The 19292-nt window shown below is 37.3% G+C and overlaps 2 protein-coding genes across 5 annotated transcripts; one reads left to right on the top strand and one right to left on the bottom strand.

Moving 5' to 3' along the window:
- The first annotated feature begins 577 nt into the window (after window positions 1-577).
- LOC145009678 (uncharacterized) lies at window positions 578-2351 on the top strand. The gene is made up of 3 exons (XM_078968321.1): window positions 578-1192; window positions 1274-1523; window positions 1603-2351. Exons 1-3 carry the CDS (start codon window positions 578-580, stop codon window positions 2349-2351), a joined length of 1614 nt encoding a protein of 537 aa, XP_078824447.1.
- Window positions 2352-2661: 310 nt separating this feature from the next.
- On the bottom strand, window positions 2662-9934 carry LOC145009354 (TMV resistance protein N-like). 4 transcript variants are annotated; one of them, XR_013663840.1, is made up of 7 exons: window positions 9812-9934; window positions 8812-9348; window positions 7118-8213; window positions 6799-7020; window positions 4877-5587; window positions 3138-4789; window positions 2662-3061 (listed from the first exon to the last, which is right to left on the bottom strand). XR_013663840.1 is itself a non-coding variant. In XM_078968061.1 (6 exons), the coding sequence occupies exons 2-6, from the start codon at window positions 9297-9299 to the stop codon at window positions 4193-4195; spliced, it is 3114 nt and encodes a 1037-aa protein (XP_078824187.1). In that variant the 5' UTR covers window positions 9300-9348; window positions 9812-9934; the 3' UTR covers window positions 2662-4192. The 4 variants fall into 4 exon arrangements, 3 of the variants coding, with proteins under 3 accessions (XP_078824187.1, XP_078824189.1, XP_078824188.1); XM_078968061.1 differs by having other exon boundaries at window positions 2662-4789; XM_078968063.1 differs by having other exon boundaries at window positions 2662-4786; window positions 9812-9933.
- Between the last annotated feature and the right edge of the window lie 9358 nt (window positions 9935-19292).

Below are 19292 nucleotides of genomic sequence, written 5' to 3'. Positions count from 1 at the left end.
AAACAGTGAAGATGAAGATAGTGACTTTATGATTGATGAGGACAACATAATTGAAGATGTTGACGTTGACATGGAGGATTTCAATCTAAATATTGATATAGAAGCAGAGTTCAATGGATGTCAAAGAATGGGTGGTCAAAGAAATGAAGATAGTGTTGAAGAAGATGATTTGGAGGTAATTGACAATGACGAGTGGGATTCACTAAGTGATGACTCAGGGGACAACAGGAAAAGAAGAGAAATGATCAAAGAGCTGGGGAAACAAACCTTATGTTCTGCTGGTGAGGTGCACAAGGTAGCTTTTCATATTGGGCAGAAATATAAAGCCAAGAAAGAATTGAAAGATAAAATTGACCTGCATGCTTTAGAGACAAGGAGGAATATCTCATTCACAAAAAACGACAAGAGTAGATTAACAGCTGTTTGTGATGGAACTGTAGTTTTAAATGCAAGTGGGGTAGGTGGACCTACCTCTGGGAAAAAGGTAAAGGGTAAAGATGTAAACTCAGATAAAGTTAAATGCACATGGAAACTTCATGCATCTAGGTCAAGTGAATAGGACTATTGGTTTATTAAGATGTATAATCAGAAACACATCTGCCTCCAAACACGAAAAATCAGATCTTGCACAGCAACATTTCTTTCCAAACATATTATGGATCAGATTGAAGCTAATCCTGGACTGCCTGTTCGTGCCCTACAAGAGCAACTCCAATCAACTTATGGAGTTAGTATTTCAGAAGAGAAAGCATTTAGGCCAAAAGCATTAGCCACCAAAAATGTTGCAGGGGATTACGTAAAGCAATATGCAGCTTTGAGAGACTATGTACTAGAGCTACAAAAGACAAATGAAGGTACAACTGTAAAGATTGATGTGGTTTCAGAACCTGTGGTTTCATCCCCAACCAGGCAATTCAGAAGGATATACGTGTGTTTAGGTCCTTTGAAGAAAGGTTTTAAGGCAGGTTTGAGAGAATTTTTAGGTTTAGATGGAGCCTTCATGAAGGGACCTTTCCCAGGTCAAATACTAAGTGCAGTTGGTGTTGATTCCAACAATGGAACCTACCCATTGGCATATGCTGTTGCTGAAAGTGAAAACACTTCAAGTTGGAAATGGTTTCTTCAGTGTCTTGCAGAAGATCTTGACTTGTATTCAAATTCCAACTTCACCTTTATCAGTGATAGACAGAAGGTACTATAGTTACATTTAATATTGCATACTAGTTTCATTACAAACTAATGATAATTTCTTATTTTGTTTTGGTGACAACAGGGTCTTCTACCAGCCATAGAACAATTGTTCCCTAATGCAGAACACAGGTTCTGTATTAGACACATATACCAGAACATGAGGATGTTATTTAAGACTACAGAGTACAAGGAGTATTTTTGGAGGTGTGCTACAGCCACCACCATACCAGAGTTTGAAGCTGTAATGGTAGAGCTAAGGAATTATGACATAGAAGCATATCAATGGCTCTTGAAAATCCCTCCACATCATTGGGCTAGAAGTCATTTTTCTGGTATTTTCTCAATTTGTTGTCTTATTTTTTATTGTAGTATAGATATACACTAACTGTTGTTTTGTTAATGAACTATTAGGAAGGGCAATTTCAGACATGTTATTGAATAACCTTTGTGAAGTGTTCAATAGCAAACTTGTAAAAGGGAGAGACAAACCCATTATCAGTTGTTTGGAGTTCATCAGAGAGTACCTTATGAAGAGAGTATGCAATGTGATGAAGGTGTTAAACAAGTGTCAAGGTCCATTAACTCCAACTGGTACTAGGATTTTGGAAGCAAACACAACACTAGCTAGTAAGTATCATGCACGATGGAATGGGGGACAAAAGTATCAGGTTAAAGGTCCATGGAATGATCAACATGTGGTGGACATGGAGAAAAGGGAGTGTAGTTGTAGAAAGTGGGAGCTTACTGGAATTCCTTGCAAACATGCTATTGCAAGCCTAAATGAAATGGCAGACAACAATGAAAAGGTAGGAGAACTATACACCTATGTGCATAAGGTGTATTGGCTTGATACATGGAAAGAGATGTACTCCTTCAAGGTGGAGCCTATCAAAGGTAGAGCCATGTGGCCTAAGAGTGACTGCCCAACAACTCTTGTGCCTCCACCACACAACAAAGCTATAGGCAGGCCAAAAAAGAAAAGAAGGATTACAGCAGAGGAAAGGATTGAAATCCAGCAACGTAAGAGGCAAGAAAACAGTCAAAGTCAAAATGATAATGAAACTCAATCACTGAGCAGGAAGTTTTTGACTGTTACATGTAGTAAGTGTAAGCAAAAGGGTCACAATGCCAGGACCTGCAAGGCCAAAGATGGGAATTGATGTTTAAGTACTTTTTATGTTTGTCAAGACTTGTTAATGCACTTTAGTTGGTACTTTGTTGCCTTTTTTTTTGTTCCATTTTGATAATGTACTTTGATGCCCTTTTGATAATGTACTTTAATGCCCTTTGTTGGTAATGATTGTGTTTTGGCATTTATCTGTTATGGTCCCCTTTTGGTAATGTTGTTTGTTATTTGTTTATGTTGTACTGTCAAAGCATGAAGATGTTATGGCAATGTACTTAATGTATGCATATAAAACCATTACAATTGCATATTCAAACGTAGAGAAAAACCATTACACTTGCATATCATGTCAAGATCAAACCTTTATAATTTCATATTCATACAAGGATAAAACCATTACACTTCCCATTGTCATAAAAGCATTACATATACAATGATCCAAAAGATAACACTTTTAAGTGGTTACTACCAACAAAAACATATATAAACCACAATTAAACCTTCTAGCACCAAAAGACAACATTTTTAAGTGGTTACTACCAACAAAAAAGTCCTAACCTCTAATTCCTATTTCCAAAACAGCACAAACAACAGAAACAAAATCCACGAGACAAGCAAACACATCTTCAGCTGGCCCACTTCAACCTCATACCTATTCATTGTTCTCAACAGTCCTGGTATGATAACAGTTGATCTTTGACACATAGGGGGATCGAACCACCCCAAAAATGCACATCTGGATCCCTACAAGAATACATTAAAGTAGAAGAGTTATTGCTTAACTACCGACTTCTCTGTAACCTAATATCAGTTTGCTAACCATTTTAGGGCATGCATAGAAACGACGACCAGGGTTTCGTGAAGTCCATGAGGTTCACACAACAGCAACATTCCCACAGAAGTAGAGCACCATTTTTGAATCTCGTAGCAGTAGAAGTAGACGAGAGATGAAGAAGAAGAGACGAAGTAGAAGAGGAAGAGGATTCTTCTCTGTAAATAAAAATGAAGAGGAAGAGGATTGCGTATATGTATATAAGGGAGAAATATGATATTATTTAAAATAAGTACCTAAAATGACCAAAATGCCCTCACATGGAGGGCACGTGTAGGCACTAACGGCCCCAAACAAACGGTCAATGACGGAATGGACTAAAAACCCAAGAAAACCTTGATTTTGGACCTTTGGTGCAAGCTGGAAACTATTTGGACCCCATCCAAAGGTTTTGGCAAACCACAAGGACCAAATTCGCAGTTTTGTCTTTATAATATTCAAATTAGTATACAAAGAGAAAAAGCAAAACTATAAGAGTAAATTACACGAATGATCCTTATGGTTTGGGGTAATTTGCAAGCTTGGTTCATAATTTATTTTTTTAACTCGGAAGGTCCTTACTATTTGTTTTTGTTACACGCTTGGTCCCTACTGTTTGTTTTTGTTACGCGCTTGATCCCTGTCTTAACAAAAAAGACTATTATTTAAATAGGGAAAAATAGTGAGTTATGTAAAGTAAGGTGAGAGGGTGGGGTTGGAGGTGTGTTTATTTAAATAAATTAAAAAATCAATGGCAAAAATAATCTTTTTAAGTAAGACAGGAACCAAGCACGTAACAAAAGCAAACAGTAGAGACCTCTGAGTTAAAAAAATAAGTTAGGGACCAAACACACAAATTACCCTAAACCATAGGGACCATTCGTGTAATTTACTCAAACTATAAAGAGACCACTAGGACGTTAAGACTAAAAGCGCATTTACCAAGACGTTGGTTCACAACAACATGATCATTTGATAATAATAACTCAAAAGAAAACAACGAGAGCATGAACTATGAATCGAAAATAGTTATAGATATAGTACTGGGTTTGCTAGATGGTGTCCTAAGGTTGCCATAATATCTGGATAAAAGAGTATAAATCATGTTGGATCATAAATGCCTTGCGCATATCAAGTTCATCATTACAATATTCTGAATCTGTTGCGACTTTTCGTGATTTATTGGCATCATCTTTTCTTTCCCTAGGAACGAGTTCAGCTGCAAACGAACTCCAATCCATGTCCTCTATGGAAAATGAAATAATATTGTATGATGAATTTAACGATGTGGTCTGCCTCAAGGCACTAAAAGAAACATATCCCACATATGTCTTTACTTTTCCTTCTAAATATTCAGGCCCCGGTGCTTCATTAGAGTCCTGCCAAATCTCAAATCTCAAATCTTTTTCATATACCTCATGCGTGAATATTATATTAATATCCGGAAGTATATTGTTGGTAACAATGCGTATTAAGAACCCAGAAAAGTCACTGTACCAATCATCTGGAAGACGCAATGTAAATGTGTCCTCACTATCATTGGCATCATGTGGACGACGCCTTGTAAATGAGTACCCTGTAAAGAACCTACCCACAAACCCCTTTGGAATCTGACGTTCAAAAGCGACACTGATAAAGTGATCTTCAACAGCATTTCCCTGCTATAAAAAAATACATTCAACTATGAATGTATAGGTTTATACTTTATATCATAATGACTGGAATTGTAAAGGTATGTAGAACCAAACCTGGAGCATGGAGTTTAGTATTATGCCAGCTTCACCAAGTTTGCTCTCCCACCGATGTGAGAAGTTCCACAACCATTTACAGTTTGAAACATCTCCAAAGCTTCTAAGTGACCTGCAATGATCTGCCTTAACAATAGCGATACTTGATGGCAGTGCTGACAATTTTACAAGATTTCTGCACCATGACACATCGAGCCGTTTGAGCCGAGGAAGCTGCAGGCGAGTAAAACTTAATTGTGAAAACTTATTTCCTTCTAGATTGAGTTCTTGCAAGTTGGGTAACTCCCAAAGAGCATAGCTCATGTCATCATCTTCCAAACAACACCAGCTCAGATCCAACTTTCTTAAGACGAGTTCTTCTAAGTCGCAAAAAAGTTGTAACCCAAGTTTTGTGTCCCCACTATTATATAAATGAAGATTATCCATATTCTGTTGGATCTCAGAGAGCTTAAAAAGTTTGTAGCACCCTGAGAACGAAAGGGTCTTGAGTTTCTTTAGTTGGGTAATGGGTGGAAACATCTTAAGTCTCCTACAATCTTCTATAGATAAGAAGACAAGCCTTTCCAAACGTCCGATCGATGGATGAATCTCTTCTAATAGCCGACATCCAGTAAGCTTGAATCTTTCAAGATGTGGAAGCCCATTAAAATTTGGTGTTATCATTAGGAAAGACATATAGCAGAGTTCCATTATCTTCAAATTTGGCAGGATCTATTGTATACAAGTCAAAAATGTATCATGGTGAGTTCAAAGAATACATTTATATATATATATATATATATATATATATATATATATATATATATATATATAGAGAGAGAGAGAGAGAGAGAGAGAGAGATATGTGTGTGTGTTAATCAGTTACTATTTCTATATGTCCATAATCAAAAATCATTTGAAGTACTAGATTGTTTAGTTAAATATTTAAAATCACTAAATAAAAACAAAATAATATATCTTTTAACCCAAATCAATTATATCAATCAAGGTTGTTAAGATTGAGATATTACATCATTTTACACTCTCTGCAAGATCAAGATCACAAGATCAGGACATGATCCTACTAAAAATGTAGTCTTTTTTTTGAATAATTTGTAATATATATCAAGATTAGTTATCCAACAAATTCAAAAAATATTTGAACTTTGAACTTAAATAATTCAAAAAATCTTAGGTCCAAATTTCAAGCATTAACGAATACAAACATGCAACACAAGAAAACTCCATTTGATCCTCTAAATTCATCTATTCATGACAAGTTATATAGTATAAATCTAACATGGTAAATATTATATAATTATTGTTTCCCTATTCTATGGTAAAACCAGCTTAGATGTTTTATTAAATTAGGAAAGAGAGTGAACAAAAAAGATAAAACTTAGATATAAATTATATTTTTTTATTGGTTTATATATAAATCAATCTAAAATGTTCCATTAGATTATAAAACCTCAATAAAAGGGATAAAGAAAATATCATTTTATAAATGTTTTTTTTTTAACTTTTTAATAGATAAATTATTAACGCTCTTATTCACTAATGATCATATACCGGTCTTACACCTAAACCGACCCTATCAAGATTGAGATCATATTTGTATTGTAAGAATGTAAGATCATAGGATCGAACGATCTTATTTAGGATCACAATTTTAACAATATTGATCTTAATGTTCTATAATGATTATCAACAAAGAATAGAGTTAGATTGAACTCTTACCTAAGTAATAATACAGCACTAGCTTTCAAGAAAACAAATGAAAATTATCTGTATTTATGATAAGACAAAAGAGTATTTATATGGACGAGCTTTACATAATGACATTATACGACTGATGACTCAATTTAAACAAGTATATTTTAAGAAGCCATCTGTTCTCAAGACAAAGGACATAAAAGATAGACAATAAGATTAAGAATTACCTTATAACCCTCCCAAAGTTGTGTACGAGAGCTGTTATGCAATATTAGACAACAAAGCTTCCTTTGTGGAAAGTTAGTAAGCAATGGACTTGCAAGATCACCTTGCCATTCAATCCACCTAAGGTTCTTCGTGTTTGCAACAAATGGATGAAGATGTTTATACCTTTGTATGTGATCAACACTATTGTGTTTAAATCTGATTGCTTCAATCATGTCAAGTTCCTGTGATAGAGGAACAAAATGGTGCCGGGGTTGAGTTAAAAGATCTTTCTTTCTTTATACTTACATATATATGATGAATAGCTATCTTAATCATTACCGTTGTTGCATCCATAGCACATATGTTTACAACATCTTCCTCCTTCCAAATCCTACTATGTTTTTCAGGATTGTCAGGGTGTTCTCCTCTAACAATGTGGTGTCCCATTTCTTGCACCAGATCATGCATATCAAACATTCCATTCGAAATATTTAGGAGAGCCTTTTGCATCAACACCTTTACTCCTATAACTGCATGAAAACCCCAAGCATCAAGCATCTCCATTGCCCTATCTTTCTTCTCCCACCTAAAAAAGCATGCAATATCTAGGAACAACTTTTGTTCAACCCTTGTAAGTCCATCATAGCTGATTTTTAGCTTTTCCATAATCTTATCATGTGGGATTTCTTTCAATCTAACCAAGGCACTCCTCCACTCATTCAAGTTTTTGTCACATAAAAAACGACCGATAACTATGAGTGCTAATGGGAGCCCATCAACATACCGGACCACCTCTTTTGAAAGCAGCCCATAATCTTCCATAGGTATCATATCCCGGGGTGCATGGATGCACAAGAGCTGAATAGCCTCATGATCGTTTAACAATCTAATCTTGTGTATAACATCTACTTTAAAAGCAGTTAATAAATGCTCATCTCTAGTTGTGATTACTATTAGACTTCCTTCACCGAACCAATAATGTGATCCAGCCAATGCTTCTAGTTGGTCAAGTTGATCGACATCATCAAGGACAATTAAAACCTTTCTATGGGATAACCTATCCTTTATCATCTGTGAACCTTCCTTAACCCCACCTAGCACTTCATTGTGTTTCAAAATACTTGAAAGTATTTCTTCTTGCAATTTTTTCAAACCATACTTGCTTGATTCCTCTCGAATATTTTCAACAAAACAGCAACCATTAAACTCCCTAGACATTTCATCATAAAAATAAGACGCAAGAGTAGTTTTGCCAGCACCCCCAACCCCCCATATTCCAATCTTGAGCACACCACTTGACCCAACTTTCAACCTTGATTTCAAATCTTGCACACGAGCCTCTATTCCAACCAGGTTGTCATTCACCCTTGAAGTTAGTGGATGCAACATCTTTGAGATTTTGCTGACAATTTCTTTGATGAACTCTGATTCATGCCTACACATTTGATATAGAAGGATGATTAAAACATACTCACAAAAGAGGTGATTTGTTTCAGGCTTTCATAAACTAGAAAAAAAAATATTAAAAAATAAAGTCTTAGTTACCCTTTATATTTCACATTCAAAATAGAAACTGTAAATTAACATCACAAGTTGTTGAAAAAAATTTCTTGGGCAATATCAATTAATTAGCGTCTAATAGCAAAAAGTAGAGCAAAATGGATTTGTCGCTTCTAATAACAAAAAGTAGAGCAAAATGGATTTGTCGTTCTAACTTGAAGTGAGACATTAAGAAAAAAATTAGAATTAGAACTCAATGGATTTGTCATTCTATCTAATTTTGAGCTTATCCATAATCCTAGATCACATGATGAACTTCACGTAATCCTACATAACCTGGTTGCCATCACATGCATCTATCTTTCAACTTACCAAAATGATCATGTGATCTAGTCAAAGCCTCTGTTTATCAACAGCATCATCAAGAATAATCAACATGTTTGAATAAAAAGCTTACAAGGTACAAGTATAAATGTCTTGAAGACCACAATTGTCTTTAGCATAAAAAATGCAAAAATATTGAAGAAAATTACCTGTTGGCAATGTCCCATCCAGAAAGGTTACTTGCATCCACAAGTGCTTTTCTCCAGGATTCAACCTTAGTCTTGTTCTCCAGCTCATGTTTGAGGAATGCTTCTCCATACTTCTGTTTTTGCTTTCTCAGTTCGGAGGGCTCCACATCATAAAATAAGGGAATAACGATTTGGCCTCTCGTTTCCCTGCAATTCATAATATAGGCAAGTTCTTCTAAGCACCACGAAGAATCTGCATAGTTTTCAGAGAATACGATGACAGCAATTTGGGATTCTCTAATAGCCTTCATAAGGGATGGACCAATCAACTCGCCCTGGGGAAGTTTTTTGTCGTCTTTATAAGTGTAAATTCCTTTTTGTTCAAGAGCTGAGTAGAGATAGCCCACAAAAGTATTGCGAGTATCTTCTCCTCTAAAACTAAGAAAAACATGGTACTTCCATGATTGAGAAGGATAGGCGGGTACAGAACCAGAAGATGAAGATGCCATGTATGTGTTAATTTGTTGAGATGTGGTTTGAGTACCTCAGTGAAATGAACTATATACAGAGAAAGAGTGATGTAAGTTTCCAAGAGATTTCTCATCACTTGATATTTTATACAATGTGAAGTGTTTACACATTGAAATAAAAAGATAGTGGGTACCTCCTTAACTATTAGGAGTTTCCAAGAAATTTCCAATCAACAAAAACTAAATAATATCTTATCACTACATATTTTCAATATAAAGGGAGTTGTTTTCACATCATGTCAGCATCATATTCAAGATAGAGATCATCAATGATGTGGCACGAGTTGGTAAGGTGATTATTATTATTATTATTATTATTATTATTATTATTATTATTGATACTTGACTATCCAATGAAGCCAAGAACTTCTTACCTTTTTTGACTATTCATGCAATAATGTTGTTTTTTATACAAAATATGTATCAGGTTAGGGCCAAAATCACGTGTTTCTGTGTGTGGGAGGAGAATCCAATAGACTTGTAAGTTGTACCTCATGCATTAGCAGCTTGTACCACTGCATTTCTTTGACTTGGTGGTAGTGGGGTTATCTTAATTCAACCCACCATTGTTGTTCAGATGGTTTTTTTGTATGTAAAACTACATTTCTTCTTCCAGACAACTTTGCTGCAGTCTGAACCCACCTTCCAAAACACTAATTTATTATTACTCATGATTTAAATATATGTGTTCATTATCACTCAAAATACCAATTGCAAAGATTTTGATTTGAGAAGATGTGATGATAGAGCCACGATGTAGAAACTTGGATTCGTGGGTGGAACCTATAGATATTGGAGAAGGGATTATGATGAAGCTACCAACAAAACGAGACAGTAACACAATATCCAAACAAAAAATTAAAAATGGAAACCCCACAGTCGTTCAACTCATCATCAGGATAAAATTCTCAACATACCGTAACTAAAGATGATATTTTCCCATAGCACTCTTCGATTTTCCCGGAGATGGAGTCGTTAACATCGATGGGGTTGAATGGAAGTTTCAGAGACCACTTTCAGCCCATGAACTCAACACAAAGTCTCGTTGGCATAACATCTGGTGGATGCTGAACTAAACGAATGTTTAAACCAAAATTTAACCAGCGGAACTGCTAATAATATTGTTTTAGGTAAATTAGATTAATAATGCATTTGCTAAAATATTTTTTAAAAATTAATTTGAACTGTCGTTGTTTGGTTTAAACTTGCACTTTTCATTCTTAAAGACGATATTATTATGGTTTTAATCAATACCATATTTAAAATGACCATAATACCCATGTGTATTTATTTCCCTATTAATCTAATATTATTTATCATTTGAAAAAGGAAATTGAGCCTATTCTCACCAACCTCTACCTATCCCTCTCCCTGTTGTTTTTTTTTTTCATTAGTGTAGAACCCCCCGACAAAGTAATACGCTTTCGGCAAGCTTAAAGATACCCATGAAGTCGATACGCACCTCAAAAGGCACCATGAATCCAAATCCTTAATCAGACACCATCGGAGCAAGGTTACCTCCTCTATTTTGTGATATGGGAAGCCATTGCCAGAAAGATATCAAGAACCATCAATCTCTTTCCTTCTTCTCCGTTCTCAATGAAGAACTATCATACTCTTTGTTTATTCTATGTTCAAATCGGAGGTAGAGACGTTATAATCGGTGGCAGAGGCGGGCACTATCTCCGACGACATGGTTACAGAGGGTTGCATCACAAAACATTTAGCTAAAAGATAAACAAAATCAATATTTCTTCCAATTTAATTAAAATATTATATGTGTTAGTAGTAATCATAATGATCTAAACAATACCAATTTGAAGGTGACATGCAAAAGGTTAATAGTTAAACTCATTAAACATCTATACACCTCAGCTTCTTGCTTTGCCCTGCCCTGTTGCAATTGGATCAGTTTCCTACTTTGGGCAAAACAATGTCTATTAGTGCTCAGGTCACCTCAAGTTCCTTTTACATGTCATAGCAAGAAAAACATATGTTCATTTCATATTCTACAAATTTTGGTTTTAAATAATAAATAATCTTTTTAAATATGGTCTCAAACCTTTATTGGAGTTAAAATCATTTTTTCACATGTCTCCAATTAAATGTATATAATACTCAAAACGAAAGACTCACATGACAATTTGCAAATTAAGATGCCATTAAAGTTAGATTTCTTAATAGTTCCGTACTTTGGAACTAAAATAAACTATTCAGGAAAAAACTTACCCTTGCTCAAATTTAAAGACCCATGGAGCTTCTCTTTACACAAGTTCAATCGATCCTACAATTTTCAGAAATTGATAATTAACCAAAATATAATGATAAAACATAAGCAACAAAAGCCACACCTATATGGAGCAGCAGGTTCAGCTGTTTTGACTTCTTCAAAAATGAAATCGGCAATTTCATCTTCACTGAGCGAAGCATCCTTTCCCTCATCCAATAGTTCTTCAGAACTATCACCTACAAATGGACCTAGAAATTATGGGCAATTTGAAAATATCTCAAAAAAGCAATGTGTTTCATTGCAATCAAACAATAAGCTTTGGTGTATTTATCATCCCCAAATAAAATATGTGTCAGCTTCTCCTTAGCCATTCCACTTCCGTCATATTCTTCCTCACCAAAAACCTCTATTCTCCTTCCACTACAAATAAAATTACAACTAAAAACAAAAAATGTGCCACTAAAGACCCCCTGGCAATCAGCGGCACGAAAAAATAGTGCCACTAAAGGCACTGCCACTAAAGACCTTTAGTAACACCTTTTGGTTGTGCTGCACCTTTAGTGACACTTTTTGGTTGTGCTGCAGCCTAATTGGGTTTTAGTGGCACTTTACAATTATGCCACTAAAGCACTTATAGATTTTAGTGGCACTATTTTTATATCACTGTTTAACTACAAAAATAGTTATTATTTTCATGTTTTTAGTGGCATTTTTTTAACAAAAAAATTATATTAATAAATTAAATCTTATTTTTTTTATTTTAAATGAAATATAAAATAATAATAGGACAATTAAAATAAAACAAAAACAAAATATCATTACATCAATTCAAACTTGTCTACCAACAATAATTTCAATACATTTAAAACATAACCGTCTTCAAAAAAAAGTTTAATATGTCTAAATGTTGTGCAAGTACTCCAAATATAAACTATTGAAATAAATACTTGTTGGGAAGAAACATGAAACTTCATTGACCTCGAACTTTGTATAATTGTTTGTCTCGTTCACTTAGTTATGATTGCTTTCAGATGAGGCTCATCGATTTCCTAAAGGAGAGATATTAGGAACCATAGAAAGATTATCTGGAACCTGAAACAAATGCAGAATAGTATTGTCACTAATATAGTGTAATACTAAAATAATTATTAATTTATATTTAGTTACCTCTAAGTTCAAATTGTTAAGCATTCCAGATAAGTTTGCATTTGGAATATGATCCTTGACAAGGTTAAAGAGAATGTTCAATGCATTTTGTGTACAAGCTAACACATCCTTTAGTTGTTCAACAGTTTGCGATCAGTAGAACATGAAGCATTGTTATCTTTTACAGCTGACATCCTTCCTACACATCGAATGTACCCATGTTTCTCCAGACCCTTAACTTTAGAGTAGTCAACATTTGAATAATCATCTTCGGTCTCTTATGTGTTTGTAGAGTCACTTGAAACAACTTGTAAAGAAGTCTACAAAAAAAGGTTATAATAGAAGTTTTTATGAGTATACAAAGTTATTAATGTTGGTAAGAAAAGCAAAATCATCATTTGGAATTTTATATAGAAAACATAAGCAGTTTCATTATGATTAAACTTCATTGATTATGGTGTATTAGTAATCTAATTTGTCAAAAGAAGGCACTATAAATGATGAAGTTCTACTCAAATTTTGAAAACAAAACATTTAAAGCAATATAAACTTTTTTAATACAATTACAACAAATTATGCTAGGGTATCCATATATTAAGGATAATTTTTTATTTTTGTAAACGATATTATAACAACTACGAATTGGAATAAGCCTCAAAACAAAACTAATATAGCAAAACAGTGTCCAAGAAAGCAAGAAATGAACGTAATTGAATTCTCCTTGATTTTATTCCACAACAGAATCGTACATATATAGGGCGATAGCTATAAAATAGGAAATTACAATCTTCTAATTTTTGAGCAATATTTTGACTAGGTAATATATTTAATACCTTAGAAATATACAGCTAATAATAGAAAACTAATATACAACTAATACACCCCCTCAGTTTAAGCGGGAGGAGACCGGAGGCAAAGACTGGATAAAAAACGAGTAAATAGTTGACGCGTTAGGCCTTTTATGAAGATGTCTGCATACTGAAAATCTGATGGGATGTGAAGAACTCTAATGTCACCAATGCAAACTTTTTCTCTTCCAATATGGATATCGAGTTCCACGTGCTTTGTATGTTGGTGTTGCATGGGATTTTCAGACAAAAAGACCGCAAATATGTTGACACAATAAACAATGGTTGCTTTGCGAGTTGGGACAAATAATTCCAGAAGCAAGTTGTTTACCCAACTTGTTTCAACAACAGCATTAGCGACCCCACGATATTCAGCTTCGGCGCTTGATCGTGATATAGTATGTTGTCTTTTTGACGACCAAGATATCAAATTTTCTTCAAGAAAGAAACAATAACCCGAAGTAGATCCTCGGGAATCCACCCCCCCCCCCCCAATCGGCATCAGAGTAGGCGATAAGTTGACTCGATTTTGAGGGAGAGATATGAAGACCAAGCTGAATAGTGCCCTTAAGATATCGAAGAACTCGTTTTAGGAATTTGAAGTGGGGTTCTCGTGGGGCATGCATAAATAGACATATTTGTTGTACCTCATACGTGAGATCAGGTCTAGTAATAGTGAGATACTATAAGGCACCCCGCAAGTTTGCGATATAATGTTCCATCAGCTAGTGGTTCACCACTGGATGCGCTCAATTTTGGCGATGTATCAACTGGTATGGCACTTGGTTTGCAATCAGCTATGTGAGCATCGGACAGAATGTCAACGACGTATATTTCCTGAGACAGGAACAACCCGCCATTTTGGCGTTTCACATGGATCCCAAGAAAGTGATGAAGAGCCCCCAAATCAGACATACCAAACTCACAAGAAAGTGTGGCAATGATGTTGGTGAGTAGCTTGTCAGAAGAAGCGGTGAGGATGATGTCTTCAATATACAATAGTAAATAGTCCATTTCATTTCCTTGTTTATAGAAAAAGAGAGAAGTGTCACTAATGGTGCTCCTGAAGCCACACTTAGTGGTATAGGTGGCAAATCTATCGTACAACGTGCGAGGAGCCTGTTTAAGGCCATACGATGATTTTTGTAACCTGCAAACATGATTAGGATAAGTGGCATCTCTAAACCCCATGGGTTGATACATGTAAACAGTCTCGTGCAAGTTCTCGTAAAGAAATGCATTTTTGACATCAAGTTGGTGTATTAGCTAACTCCAGGAAACTGCAAGACTAAGCACCGTTCTGATCGTGGTCGGTTTAACCACGGGACTAAAAGTCCCTTCACAATCAATACCAACTTGTTGACATTTTCCATTAACGACTAACCGAGTTTTATACCTTTGTAGAGTGCTATTAGCATTGAATTTATGTCTAAATAGCCAAAGGCGCCAAATAATATTAGCATTGGAAGGCCAAGGTACTAACTCCCACATGTTGCAATGCCCCGATTCTCAGGTATTGCTTAAATAAGATTTATTGGCTTAAGCTCTAGTCGACGAGTTGGTTGACCTACTCGCCGAGTAGCGGCGGGGTGAGATCGTGTGTTAAGTGACCTACTCGATGAGTCCATGTTGGGACTCGGCGAGTAGGAGCTGGCAGTGGAAACCCTAAATCCCGGGGTTTGCACCTCTATTTAAAGGATCCTTAGCCTCCTTTGGCCTATTTACAGTCTTTGAGAGCCCCTTAAAATCCTAATCCGTGAGTGTGTGCCTTGGTGTGGTGTTGAAGCTTGGAAAAGAGAATCTTGGAGGAAGAAAGCTAAGAGTGCAAAGGAAATTGAAGAAAGGAAGGAGTGGGAAGTAGGATTTACCTCAGCTAGCATCCTTTGGAGGTATCAAAGTGCCATGCTTACTTCCTTTTTTCCCTTTTGTTGAGTTTCTAGGGTTTTTATGGATTTTCAGGTAACTCGGCGAGTAGACGAGGGTACTTGGCGAGTTAAGGTCAACATGGATTGTTGACCTTGACTGAGGACTTTGGCTTTGACCAGGGGTTGACTAGTGGGTTGTGGAGTACCTTATAAGGTTAAGGACTTATGAGTATGACGTACTATAATGATAGGTGGTGGAGCCTGTGTCAAGTGATCCGAGAGTTGGAGTTTACCTTTCGTGTCGACATCTGCGAGGTGAGTTATCCTCACTATATCGATAGATTCTACGACACCAAGGCCGGCCGTTTAGATGTTATTGTTATGGTATGCTACATGTGGTTATGATATGTTAGATCGGTATCCAGATAGATAGTATGTTGTCATGCTATTATGATCCGTAAGGATTGATATGTTAGTGACCTGGTTAGGTCGGTGTTTGGGTTATGATATGTTAGATCGATGATATGTGAGATAGTTATATCTGATTTTTTACACGTATGGGTTGATGTGCTTATTGATCTGATTAGATCGGTGTCCTGGTAATTATGACAATATTATGTTAGTGACCTGGGTTAGGTCGGTATCCTAGTATATAGGATGACGCTATGTTAGTGACCGGTTAGGTCGGTATCTTGGTTAGGATGTTGCTATGACTTATGATCTGCTAGATCGATTTGTTTGTCTATGGACTGTTATGTGATTACCTGTTATATGTGCACATGGTTATTTGCTTGTGGTGGGGTTGAGGCGGTCCTGCTCTGTGCTGAAGGTCAATATACCCTATGAGCGGACCGGGGAGACTGTAGGCCCACATGGCGGACCAGTCATGCCGAAGGCTCAGGATAGATTCAGATAGACTATTGGCCCAGTAGGGCGGTCCAGTCAGGTTGATGGCCCGATATGCATGTTGATTGATTGATTATTACTGATATGGTATTGTCAGTGTGGTATTGGTATTTTGGGGGTAGCTCACTAAGCCCTCGGGCTTACAGTTTTCAGTTTACTGTTTCATGTACTTCAGGAGGTCATGGAAAGGCGAAGGCATGACCGTACCGCTCCTCATCCTTATGTTATGATTTTTGGGACACTCTGATGGGAATTGTTTTGAAAATATTTGTAAACAATGTTATTTGGTTTTTATTTATGATTTAAAAAGTTTAAATTTGGCGTGAAATTTATGGTTGGTACACATGTGGTTGTCCATTAAGGCTCGATATTCTTCGTGCATGGCATTACGCCAGTGAGGATCAGATAATGCCTTTAGGTGAGAAGTGGTTATGAGTGAGATGGTGTGAGACGCGGAAGTGTGCAGATTAATGGGTTCCCGTGGTTTTAATGAACCAGACCGGGAGCGGGTTGTCATGGGATGGGTGTTAATACGTGGGGGTGGGGTGGGGGGGGTCATGATGTGACAGAAAGAGGGGTTGGTGCTGATATAGAGGTTGTGGCGTTACTAGAGAGTGGTGTAGGCGAGGGGCTGATAGGCTGGGCAGGAAGTGGGTTTCTTACAGTGTTTGAAGAGGGAACAAGAGGTGTGTGCTTATTTCGGCGGTAGTAGGGGTGGATGAGTGGCAGAGGGGGAGGGGGTGATGGTGGTGGTGGTGGTAGTTGTAACATCCCAAAAACACAGTCTGAAAATTTCGTTTAATTTAATGATAAAACCATAGTCAATAAACCTCATATAGAAATCATAAGCAATGTATCTCAAAATATTAGAACAATTATCAAATATATCAGAGTATAAACATCCCAGGCTGAACAAATGGTGTGTGCACTGCAATCTTCCCGAGCTCCTCTTTTGAAAACTGAGTACCTGAAACCAAAACTGAAACTATAAGCACAAAGCTTAGTGAGCTCCCCCAAACTACCACATACCATACAATAACATATAAACACATATTGGGCCTTGCCCACTGCATCGGGCCGAAGCCCGAAAACTGCATTGGACCGAAGTCCGGAACTGACTGGGACCTTGACCCCTGCATCGGACCGAAGTCCGGAACCAAATGCATCAGACCGAAGTCCGGAACTGACTGGGACCTTGTCCCCTGCATCGGACCGAAGTCCGGAACTAACTGCATCGGACCGAAGTCCGGAACTAACTGGGACCTTGTCCCCTGCATCGGACCGAAGTCCGGAACTAACTGCATCGGACCGAAGTCCGGAACTGACTGGGACCTTGTCCCCTACATCGGACCGAAGTCCGGAACTAACTGCATCGGACCGAAATCCGGAACTGACTGGGCATAGCATAGCATAGCAAAAACACATATCAAATAGCATAACACACATGATCATAAACTCATATACTGTATACTACATCAGGCTGTAGCCCATAACACTTAACACATAAATCATGTCTGAGCCACGAAGGCATCAAACAAACTAACAACTGCATTGGACCAAAGTCCGGAAACTACTGCTACTAAACGGTCCGGTATTGGCCTTAGACCCGTTCCTACTGGAAGGAAACTCACCTCACACTGCTGAAGTCCCGCAGACACAATCTCATACTATACTCCAGCCACCCACCTGATGGCTCAAGGTGGTGAAACCAAAGGGTTTTCGGATGGCAGCCACCACCTCACGGTGGTGGCGGCGGCTTCTTTCAGTTCCCCGCTAAACAGCAATACCCCCAACAATCCTTTCATAAAATCTGGACGAAACCGCCTCCGGTAGTGCACAATGATGGCAGCAGCAACACCGTCGGCGACCTCATCATCTCTAACAGCAGCAACTAGCAGCAGTGGCAGTGGTTGAGTGACGAACTCCAAAGTGATCAGAACAGTACCGCCAACAGCCAAAAGTGGCTGCGAATAGTGATAGAAAACGAAGAAGAAAGAGGAACGACGAGGTGGAAGCGGCACCACAACTTCTTTGGAGGTCTTTAACGTCAACACAAAGCTTTGCGGTGGCTGTCTTTGACGGCAACGGAGGCAACATCGAGGAATGACCTCGCCGACAGCAAAGGTTCTCTGGTGGCTTGCTTGATCGGAGAGGCTCAAGAGAATAGGGAGGCGGCGATTGCATGGAGTATCAATGGTGGCGGCTGGAAGAAGGCATGAAGGTGGAGAAGTTGTCGGCTGGGTATACACTCCCTAGGGTTAGGGTTTTGGCCGATAAGAGGCTTATATACCCGTCCAAACTAATTACTTTCCCATAATTGCATTTATGGTCCCTTCCCATGAAATCCATTCAAATCTGATCCCAAAAGTTACCTTTTATCCCCCAGCCAATTAAAACCTCTTCAAAGGAGTCCAAAACTTACAAATCAGCCCCTCCTCCACAATTTATTCTTAATTTCCATCACTTAAACTTTTAGTCCCTAACTCCAATAAACCTTTTCAATTTAAATCCATTAATTACCAAGCGCACCCTAACTTCTGAAATTATGACTTTTAACTCCTTAAAACTAACGCCTCGCTCAATTATTATTCATTTCAGGGCTTCTATACCTTTATTTATTTATTTTATAAACGGGGTGTTACAACTCTCCCCCACTTAAATTAGATTTCGTCCTCGAAATCATTCCTTATCATTCCTTTCAATGCAAACCACTCTAGTAACGTGATCACCATCCTAGGCACATCCTAGACTTTCTAGGGTAACTGTAACCAACCCTCGCGACAACATCACATTTATTCCGTCTGATATTTGTTGCCTTGAGATGGTCTGATTCCCTAACAGACCACTCATACCAAATTATTATCGATGAAACCAACCTACTTATCTCTCAACTGACTACTCAACTTCTGCTAGCACGAAAATTCCCACAACAAAACAGGTTCACAAACCTAATTATCCTTGTAGATCACTTATACTT

Source organism: Lactuca saligna, chromosome 8 (genome assembly GCF_052625555.1).
Source record: "Lactuca saligna cultivar CGN05327 chromosome 8, ASM5262555v1, whole genome shotgun sequence".
Taxonomy (NCBI): Eukaryota; Viridiplantae; Streptophyta; class Magnoliopsida; order Asterales; family Asteraceae; genus Lactuca; species Lactuca saligna.
The sequence above is the reverse complement of the archived record's forward strand: the minus strand, read 5'-3'. Positions and strand labels throughout refer to the sequence as shown.